This window comes from Nannobrachium achirus, assembly GCF_963921795.1.
Source record: "Nannobrachium achirus genome assembly, chromosome: 2".
NCBI classification, from domain to species: domain Eukaryota; kingdom Metazoa; phylum Chordata; class Actinopteri; order Myctophiformes; family Myctophidae; genus Nannobrachium; species Nannobrachium achirus.
The window spans coordinates 65618155-65629489 of record NC_137811.1 but is presented as its reverse complement, the minus strand read 5'-3'; the positions used below and the strand labels follow the sequence as shown (position 1 = coordinate 65629489).

The 11335-nt window shown below is 40.0% G+C and overlaps 1 protein-coding gene across 1 annotated transcript; it reads right to left on the bottom strand.

Annotated features, from left to right (window-relative positions):
* Positions 1 to 2423: 2423 nt before the first annotated feature.
* On the bottom strand, positions 2424 to 10225 carry rpl18 (ribosomal protein L18). Its single transcript, XM_080748441.1, has 7 exons — positions 10203 to 10225; positions 9418 to 9504; positions 8317 to 8424; positions 7070 to 7168; positions 6616 to 6739; positions 5416 to 5485; positions 2424 to 2595 (listed from the first exon to the last, which is right to left on the bottom strand). Exons 1-7 carry the CDS (start codon positions 10203 to 10205, stop codon positions 2520 to 2522), a joined length of 567 nt encoding a protein of 188 aa, XP_080604567.1. The 5' UTR covers positions 10206 to 10225; the 3' UTR covers positions 2424 to 2519.
* Positions 10226 to 11335: the final 1110 nt, after the last annotated feature.

Below are 11335 nucleotides of genomic sequence, written 5' to 3'. Positions count from 1 at the left end.
TCAGTGCAGACAAAATCAATACTTGACTTATGTCCAGTTCTGATACATAATAAAACTTTGCTGATGCCCATTGTTGCGTTTTAATGTCCTTGACACAGGGCGGGGACACCATAATACCAGCAGGCTAATTTTGTCTCCCATGCACAGTGCACACAATGACCTGCTGAGTGACCAAAGTATAAAGGAACATTTTAGCATAAAAACATCTCCTGTTTCCATTGCTGTGACTCAAGACCTGCTTAGACAAGTTGTCTTCAGTTCACACCGTGCAAACAGTCTGTGAACAAGTGAAACAAAGAGGTCTACCGTTACTTTGTTGACAGCTGTCAAGTTACTGTTGTTTGTTGCATCAACGTTTTGCTAATCATGGAAAATGTTTTATATAGGCTGTAATCGAACATAAAACAATTTTGTGTGGACATCACATTAACTGCTGGGGCCTGCAGGGTTCAAAGTTTCACGCCAACGGGCAATAAAAGATTTAAAAAACACAACAATTTCAGACTTTATAAGAAATATTTTCTCAATATTTTCCACAAAGTGCCATCAGATGATGTGATCGGAACTCAGGTTTGTTTAATAGCTAATGAAACATGCTACCCAACAAGATCAGTGCCTGGCCACAGACCAAAACAATGACTGACGGAGTGCCAAAAATAACTGTTGTGGCTTTGGCTTCAAAGGCTTTTTAATACTTCACATTTTGACAGATAATAACAACAATACATAGGTTACGCCAGTTCACTAGCAAGCAGCTATAGTCTTGCTAGTTGGCTAAAGCTACCATAACCAACTCCTTTAAACTTCCTTAGCCGCCAGGTTTAACGGGCTAGTGGGTAAAAACAAAGAGCTGATGATGTACGGTTGGAGGTTTCTAGTCAACCGGGAGCAGGGCTGATAGGAGAGGAGATCCCGCACCGCACCGGGGTGACAACAGTTTAGCCTAGCCGTCGTTAAAGACCGTTATCCGTTATAAGAAACGTGTGATCGCTCTCCCTGAAGACCACCAGGAATCTTATTCATTGTTCTAGCCCTATATACCGTCCGACAAGGCTTGAATTAAAATCTACCAACGCAGGACAACCAGGAGACAGAGCTGCTGAGACTCTTAATATTACATACGGTAGGTTAGACTAAAACACAAAAGACGGAAAGGAATTACCTCATCTTTGCTCCCTCCGCGACGGTTACAAGTCGCTTGCAGCCTCTCTTGGCCCTGAAGCCTTCTGGTCTCTGGAACGCTTGTTCAGGAAGTGTCTGCGCTGTGCTCTGCTCAGCGGCACAGGGAACCTTTTTGCCTCGCCTTACCATAGAAGTCAAGTCCATGCATGGATCTCACTGCTGCTCAACGACTAAAGGTAGCTTTTGCCCTTGGCTTATCAAAGAAGAGCATTGTCTCCTCCCATATCTAAACAGTATAAAATTGGCTAAAAGAAAGAAATGAATGTATTTTTAAAGCTATGAGTGCACTTTTCTTAACCAACCAGCACTCAGATTGAAAATACAGATAGACTATAATAAAGATTCTTTGTAGACTATAATTTCATAGCCAAATAAATTTACAACAGAACAATTTATAGTTCACTTAAATGCCAAGTGTGGGATCGTTTTTATTCGTTATAGGCACATATTGTTTTATTGAATGAGTTTAGTTTGTAGAGATCTTTTTGGTTGTCACTTTCCTCAGTGTTTACTAACATGACCTATGATTGACACTATTTATAGCAAATACAATCTGCCCTTCCACATGAATGGAAAGCATAGTCCCAAATAAAGACTTTTCTACACCCAGTTATATTTCTGGCCTCTACATTTGTTCCTTTCCATGATGACTGATCAATAATAATTACAGAGGCATATTTGATAATTTTTATCCTATGTAACCATTTATACAATGGGCTGAAGAGGCACTGTTCAAGGGAAAAAACTACACTATGTGCTTAGATGGGTTGGAAGGAAGTCCAATGGTGATAAGGCAAACAGAAACGCCCACCCACATTCTCCAATCAAGTGTCAGAGCATCACTTCCCAATGAAATAGTTTAACTATTGTGTGTGTAGTGGCAGTAGGCAGTGTTGTATGATCTTGCTCTGATGGCATGCTTAACCACTTTAAACAGCTTTCCCACTTGCCCTAGGACTACAGTTGAATTCCAGCAGTTGACCAATACTGGTACATTTACATGAAATGTTGCTTAATGCTCTATAATATGCCCTGCCAAGTAAACAAATAAAAGTGAGCACAGTAGTTTTAATTCTACCGTTCTCTACCACCATGTCATTCTAGATGAGACTTCACAACACATCCAACATGTAAACTATAAACCCATTTATGTTGTTCTGCATGCCTAGTAATGACATCAGTGCTATAGAGATTTCTGAAGAGCAGTTCTGCAAACCATCTGAGAAAAAAGCAAGAGACGATTCATGTTGTATCTCCAATCTTTATTTGCATCAGATTGCATGGAACAACAAAAACAAAGAACCAAGCAATCTAATAAAGAACCTTGAAACAGACGATTAGTTCTTGTAGCCACATCTGGCTCTGCGACCACGGGCCCTCTCGAACTTTCTGCCCTTGGAGCGAATGTAGGGCCTGGAAGAAAGAGAGACAAGAAAAATCTCAATTTTGACATGAACCCTGGCATAACCATTCTGGGGCAAAGAGATTTGGTGTAAAGGGAAAGAAGGAGTGAGCCTACAGTGGTATGTAGTTCTCAACCTTTTCAGGCCGCAACCCCCAAAATAATCCCCCCCCGACAAGCACTAAGAGTTGAGGAATTACATTTTGTATAACACGGTTCTATTGTGAAAATAGCAGATCTACATTGTGAACATGTAGATTGGCTATTCTTTACAATTTCTGCCTCTAATGGCTATTTTTTACAATTTCTGCCTCTAATATCTGACTATCTACAGGTAATAAAAAGTCCTTACATTTTCACATAATAAATGTGCACATACCCCAAATACACTTAAACTTTGTTGGTTTGTTTACTTGAGTGAGAAAACAATGTTTCACATTAAGCTAATCATCTGGGGACCCCCCAAAATAATAGAACCACTAGTATAGACCACAGTGGGACTGGTCAATTACGTATATATTGTGGTTAAATTGTGGCTCTCACTTTCAGTAAACTAACATCAACTTCTAAAGTTCCATAAGCCTCACATTGTTCAAACTCTTGCGTCAACTTATCCCTGAGGCAAATCATACAGGACCCAGAGCACTCACTCTCTACCATCAATTTACCTTCTTCCTTCCTTTTGGCTTTAGTTCTTCTACCCATGTGCAGAAAGGCCCATTTTAGCAAGAGCTTTGTTCCCACAGTCATAAAAGCTTTAAATAAATAACCTCATCTCAAGTTACAAGCAGTGGTGTGTAGTGTCTGAATCAATGTCTGTTGTATGACCAATGTTGTTCAGTGTTCCTGTAAATTCCTTTTGTAGAGTTCAATTTATGTATGCCTTGATTGTTTGTTATGCATGCACCTACTGTGGAAAAACTCTTGAGGACAAAAAACAAGAGACCAACTTCCTTAAAATATTGCCATGCTACACTAGTTCCTGACTGCGAGACAGAGACAAAGACGGTACAAATCTGTCCTGATATGTAGTCACCCGTCATGAGACTAGCCTTAAAAACATATATATAATAATAATAATAACTAGGGGTGTAAACAACTCTCGGTTGAGGGGAAGGAATATATCTCTGCTGCATGAAGCTACCACGCATACACCAGTCTTTTAGATATTGCCTCCAAACACATGCAGCCTGCACAAACACACACACACGGATATCCTTTAAATACTTAATGTGAGAAGCCCTTCCTTCAGTAAAAACACCCCTAGAGGAAGAGTCTTTCAGGGTTTTTTCAATGTTACTTGACTGAACAATTCTGAAATATAAATATGAAGCGCACCAGGGGATAGTTGCGGCACGGCTATAGAAGCCGATGTGCCATCTGCCACCTATTGCCTTTTACTGCAGATTTCCTCTTCTTTGAAACTTAGTATATACATGCTGTAAGTAACCCTAATAATCACAGTATTCCAGGAATGGAATGGGACCAATAAATGTGTTTGGGGTTGGGACATGGCACCGCAGCAAAAACTTCAAGAGACAAAGAAAGAATATTTGAGGGGTGAGCAACATTGCGGCTCAGTTCACTGTCACTCTGGGAAAACATTTATATTATTTATAATAGATTTATTTTTGATTCAAGTTCAGAATGTTAAAGCACAGTTGCCTGAAATTCCCCTAAATCTGACATTTCAGGTAACCCAAGCATAGAGCTACCGACTATAAGGCTGTGTGTAGTCCAAAATCTAGCCCCATATTGCACTATATGTGGCAGCTTGTGGAATCCATCCATGCACATCAGGACGGTGTCCAGTGTCCTTCCATCCGAGTGCCAACTCTTTATTAGAATATTTTGTGAATAGATTAATTCTGATTAAATCTGGAGACGGGATTTGATTTGTCCACATCGAATGTTCCAAGTGAAATTTGATGGAATTAAATGCACAGTTAACGGATATTAGCAATGACCCACTACCCTTTGAAATGTCTGTCAGGTGAGGACAACTACCCGTCCCAGTATGACATTCATTTGAGAACTACAATTTGGACCACAATGAATTAACATTCAGCCTTTTTCTTTGTGTTAATCTATATGTTACTGCATGTATGGCATCAACCCATTTAGGCCTAGAATTATTGAATGCTTTAACCAGTGAAAAATACAGATATACAAGCTCACAGCGCAGCACCGAGTGCCGCGCTGCGAGCTTATAGATCTGCTATTTTTGAAAAAGTCGTGAAAATGTTTGCAAATCTTTGAATATTATGTGTTTTCAAAGCAAACGTTTGTAACTCAAATATTGCTTCATGGGTGGTCCCTGGAACTAGATATTTTGAAATGGGGGTCCGTGGCCAAATAAATATCATTTTGGGGGTCCTTCACACGAAAAGGTTTGAGCACCACTGACATAGTAGTCTCTCAAGAACAGACTAACTGAGCTCCAGTTAAGTGAAAACGACCTTTTCTTTAACGATGGCTGGCCAGATTGCTGACATAGAAACATAGGTTTTTTCCAAAAATCTTAGAAGGATTCAAAAGACATTTATAGAATCGGGTCAAAATTCTAATTTTCACGATTTTTCAAAAATAGCAGATCTACAAGCTCGCTGTATATCTGCTATTTTTTTATATTTAAAGCATAAAATATTGCGTCATAATGTGTTCAGGCCTAAATGGGTTAATAAAGCTGTCAATCAAAACACTGTTGAAAAATATTTCAACTACAGTCTACAAGGAAAAAAGAAAATAAATTGGTCATCGTCTGCCCTGTTAGTATAAACATGTCCACAAATCGAACAGTTGGGTTTAAAAGGTAAGAAGCAAGCACATACTTGGTGCGGCTGTGGGGTGTTCCAGGGGCCTTTCCAAAGTGTCTGTAGACCTCTCTGCCCTTGCGGGGACCTGCAGCACAAAGAGGTAAACAACAGTTATAATAGATAGCATGTCGTAGAATAGGAGCTACATTCACGTTCATCACAAAGCCCTGTGATGTGACTTGGCTATTTGTGCCATTTATCTTACAAAGAGGTGTAAATCAGTGTTTGATCTATTGGGAGGCACAGGATCAATGTGTGTTGAATCCAGACAAGATACAATGGCTCAACGGCTGACGGTGGTCTGACTGACACTGACCAGTACCAGAATCCCCACTCCTCCCTCCTGTGTCCACTACAGTGCAAGGCACACATCAATTCATACATGAACGGTTCTTATTGAACTACACAATTGTATATGACAATTGTCATTGCTACAATCACAGAACATGCAAACGAGAATACATTTGGGATGAAAACAAGTACTTGTTAAACTATGTTACACAAATCTAATCAAAAGGTCTAATCAAAACTCATTCTTGTACAGTTTCACTCGATTCATTTTGAAATATTGACCAGTCATTTAGCTTAACAATGGATTCAAAATGTAGGGACAGGATGGATTGGACATTAAAAAAAGCTGAAAGTAGGAAAGTAGAATATATTGATCATGAACTTTGTTACCCAGAAGAAAATAATCATAAAATGAGGCAGCAAAATATTACTGGCCATAATCATGCAACACTGAATATTTGCATATGGCAAGCATTAAGGAAAAGACAAGGATGCAGTACTTTGTTCTATTTAAGGGCATTCGTCAGCTTAACTGCATGAGTTGCAGCAATTTGACAGGACAACAAAAGCACCACACAGACCAAACGCATACCTGTGTGGCATACCAACTATACAGACACCATTACTACTTAAACTACTACTTCAAATACTGTTCACAACAAGTGATCAGATCGGACAACAACTCAGGTATGAGTAATGGGTGAAAATGTTTAAACGCCTGAAATACACATTAACATGAATCCAAAAAGACTGATGACGGTGCTGTCAAGTCTATGAGTCTATGAAATCGATGAAAATCTGCATCACACATTTATACAACATGTAGAGGGGGTCCCTGCTTATCTCCCTCGCTCTCAGCTAAGGGGTCCTTGGCCTGAAAACATTGAAGACCCCTGGTGTAGAGTGAAATGAGGATGTGCTAACCTGACAGCAGAACTGTGCCCTTTCCCTTGGGGGAGCTCAGCGCCAGCTGGTCAAAGGTCACCACCGAACCTCCAGCCTTCAGGATTCTGCGGCGAGCGCCATCGGTCACCTTCAGAGCACAAACCTGTAACACACACACACAAACACACACCAGCAGCTCAAGAACAGCCAATACTAGGAGCAATATAGCTTGGTTGTTGGCACACAATTATTCAAAACTTTTACAGATTTGACAGTTACAGAATAAAAGAATGGTTGTGTGGATATTCATAATATATTCCCAGTCGTGTTTATTCTGACAAAATTCCCAACAACGGTTGGTGCTGTGGAATCTCGGTTAATACAAATAATCACAAAACAATAGCATAATGACACCCATGTCTGACAGTGAGCACAATTGCAGTAGACTAAAATCTATACAGTATTGTATACTTCAATTGTCAATTATATTTACCTTGAGCTTGGGGATTTTCTGAATCCTGACGTCATCTGTGACTGTTCCCACGACAACGGCAGTCAGGTTTTCACGACCGGGCAGTTTCATCTTTCTGATCTGTTGGGCAGGAAGTGACCAGTGTTGGAGGTAATGGTTGAAAGCAGATATCTGCCCACAAATTACTTCTCGTGGGCAAAGGCTACCGTAAGCAAATTCCGCCTAAGCATGTACAGTAGTTACCATAGTATACTTCACCAAGAACTATATAAGAACCATTTGAAACCCATATTCTATGTTCAACATTCATAATTTCTTGCCATTTATTATTTACCTCTAGTGTTCAGTTTTATATCATTACAGGCAATTCAGTGCTGCTCCATAGCATGTTTCCATCAACTTGCTTGTGTCCCATAGGGCTAAGAGGTACTATACGTACAATATAATATACTGTACCGTCTTCCAGCACCTAAAGCAACTTCCACCCACACTGCTCACATGCCATTAAATCAAACGTAAAACTCTAAGTCTGCAGATTTTAGCGATGAAATGTTGTGACAAATGATACGGTTACACCCCGCCATTCCGAAACACCGCTATTCCGAACGCTGACTTCTAACCCTACCCCTAACCCTAACCCTAACCCTTACCCTAACCATAACCCTAACTAACCCTAACCCTACCCCTAACCCTACCCCTAACCCTAAACCTAACCCTAACCCTGCTTCGGAATAGCGGTGTTTCGGAATGGCGGACTGTTGCCAAATGATACAGGGGTAGTACATAATGCCCAGTGTCTTGTCACTGCTACAAAGACGTAACAGATATACATTCTTTGGACAGCAGTGGCTACATCTGATTATCAAGGGCATAAAAGTCAAGGACAGATACATTCAACAATACAATGGTATAAACTGCAAAATGGTGGGAAATGCAGCAGCAAAGCAGGACTTGGATAAATGACTACTGCTCCCAATTGATGCTGCATCATTTCTATATTTCTTTTTTATCTTCCAGGGTTAGGGTTGTGAAGTGTTAAACATAACACTTCACAAGTAGTACCAGCTGCTGTGGACTTAAACTTTAAACAAATGTTTCCTAAATGTAACATTTATCACAGTATTGAAATTAATATTAACACGAGCAGATCAGTTTAGCCATTACAGATAGGAATTTGAAAGAAACCAGTCAAGCAAAAAGGGCAAAAAAGACAGAATGGTAGACTGACCAGACGAGAGATTAAAAAAAAGACAGAATGGTAGACTGACCAGGCGAGAGATGGCCAGGGGAGGCCTGTGGGTCTTGCTCATGAAGAGCCTCCTCAGGATCACCCGGTTGAAGGGAGCATTGGTACGACGAGCCAGGAACCTGTACAACTGTACACCATACACAACAGTGAGGTTACAGCATGTTGATACAGTCGTGTTAACCACTCAGACCCACTCTATACTTTCTAAAACAGACCTGAATTGGCGCTGTATTTGGTTCTCTTTCCTCCACTGTATACCAAATCTTTGCCCCCCCCAAAAAATAGCCAATCTACAAACTCACGAGTCAAAGCAACGCATTGTGAACTTACAGATGGGCTATTTTTAGATTATGTTCACCCAAAGTATGGATGCTGGGGTTCAAGTGGTTAACATTAGTCAAGTCAACCTTGACTAATGTATAGTTTAGCTTTAGCTCACCATCAAGGCCATATAATTAGAAATCCAATATGAATGCATGAAAAAGTCTGGACTTTCAATATGCACAATGTGCAAATTGTGCAGACAATATGTTTGAAGCTTAATACAACCACAAAAAGACAAATGAATATGAAATCCTTCATATCACACTGTTGCAGGGTGCCATTGTCTCCAATATCAACATTGATTTAGACGATGTGATGAGTGCAAGCTGATTAAATGGCTAGAAAAGAACATGGACAGTAGAGCAGTGTTTCTCAACCTTTTAAGGCCGTAACCCCCCAAATAATCATATTTCAACTGGGACAGCCCACCCTGAGTTGAGGACTTACATTTTGTACAAGACTATTGTGAAAATAGCAGATCTACATGCTCGCAACGCGAGGCGTTGTGACTGTGAGCATGTAGATCGCCTATTTTCACATTGTCAGCCTCTAATGTTTAGCAATTTGGCCAATGCTTGATTTGTCATTTTAGAGGTATTTAATAGTCCTTTGATTGTTACTTTAGAAATGTGCAGACATTAGATAACCTTTATACACTTAAAACGTTGTTGGTTTGTTTAGTGAGAAAGCAATGCACATTAAGTTATGGTAATCATCTGGGGGCCACCAAAAATAATGTGGGGACCCCCAGCGACCCACAGGTTGAGAAACACTGCAGTAGAGGAAGTAGACTCACCTTAACCAGGAGCCTGAGGTAGATATCCTCACTCTTGGGCTCCTTCCTGTGCACCTTGCGGTCCTTGTTGTGTCTGATGTCGACTCCCTTTAGTGCAAAATGACAACAAGCAACAACTTAAAAACCAACAGCCCACTGCCCAGTCATTTCCATTTAGTTTCAACAACTCCCAGGAGTCATTAGCATCATCATCATGATGTTAGCTTAACATGTCAAGACAGTAACACAAGACATGCCCACGTGTATCTTTACTGCCCATAGCAAATCAAAACGTATATTTTGAGTTTAAAGATTACACCCAAGAGTAGGTATAATTTAATGTTCGTTTCAGTCTGATAATGGTCTAGCAAACACATCTAATCAGGGCTAAAAGCACACGCGTTGACACTGCGTTAGCATACCCATATAAACACAGCGGCTCTTCATACAAGGAGATAAGAGCCACGCAAAGACTTGTTTTACGCCGACACAAAGGGTCTCAAATGTAGTGTTTATTGTGCGGCGTTTCTGTACTGTGTTCAGTTTTGTACACGTTTTCAATGCGAGTATTGGTGGTTTGTCTACACACCACTGAACGACTGTCGGCACAGACGCCGGGACGCAAATGGTATCAAGCCAACAATAATAATAGATGTGTACAGGACAAAATAATAGGGGGATTTCGAAGTACACAGTAACGGGCGTTCGTAAAGGTTGGTTGTGAGCAGATTAGATGCTTGTAAAACAGCGGATGGTCATGGATAATCTAGTTTGGTGTGATTAAAATTTCCAGTAGCTTCACCTACCATCTTGGACTCGGAGCGAAAAGGGAAAAGGAAGGACCGAACTCTCGCGATAAAAAATACCGTCCGTACATACGGGCCTCTGATTGGTCAGGTCAGCATGCACTTCCTAGAGCTAGAGCCTCTAGTGGTCTGGATGAGAAACCTCTCTTCTCTTCCCTTCTCTTTGATTGATTGATTGATTGATTGATTGAAGTATTTATTATACGTTTGCATAGGAAAAGGTACAGTTTCATGACAGTAGGCCTACAGTTCATTGGTACACGGTCAACTAAAAGGATAAGCTCAGGAAAGCCGCAGCTTATATTTACTTTGAGATCCTTTAAAGGAGTAGTTCACCCCCAAAATGACTTTTTGGGTTAGTCATTGATTACTAGTCACGCCATGAAGACTTGAGTTATTTTTTGACAAAAGATAAATGTCCATTTTGGTTTCATTTTACACTCACAAGGGTTAGAGATATTAAGGGTCCATTTGGTTACCAACTCAACATAATTTAAATCGGGACCACGTTAGGGCTGTCAGTTTCCCTCTAAAATCCCATTCGAATTTCATTCATTTAATATTTCAAATCTTCGAAAATAGTCGAATATTTAAATGATCCATTTTAGTGTATTTTGTACTGTAGCTTATGCAGTCAAATATGCATGTTCTGGCCACCAGATGGAGCCCTCTTTAACAGTGGTTTAAAGGAGTAGTTCACTCCCCCAAAATTACTTTTTGGGTTAGTCATTGATTAGTCATGCCATGGAGACTTTGAGTTATATATTTTTTTTTTATTTGTTATTTTTTTTTTGTCACATTCCTAAGACAAAAGATTGATTATAGTAAATGTACCCCCATTGATTCTGGATGGGGACCCAATACAAGGCTTATTTCTATTTTCCAACAATGTTTTTTTTTTAAATAACCACACCTGGTTACAGATGGACTGCTTTTTCGCATGTGCTACGTGCATGCATACAGGTAGTGTCTATTAGTGTGTGTGTTAATTAATTTGACACCAATACCTCATTACAAGCCATCTTTGTCTATGTATACCTTGCATGTTGATACCTCGATACATTTTCGATATATTGCCCAGCCTTAATAGCTATCACTTCTCCAGTTGATTACGTTAAGATTCATGTATATAT

What these genes read in the sequence shown, in the direction of transcription:
- rpl18 (XM_080748441.1), bottom strand. An exon ending in AGAAAATCCCCAAGCTCAAG is followed by an intron (nt 6,740 to 7,069) that starts GTAAATATAATT and finishes TGTGTGTTACAG; the next exon opens with GTTTGTGCTCTGAAGGTGAC. An exon ending in GGGCACAGTTCTGCTGTCAG is followed by an intron (nt 5,486 to 6,615) that starts GTTAGCACATCC and finishes TTTGTGCTGCAG; the next exon opens with GTCCCCGCAAGGGCAGAGAG.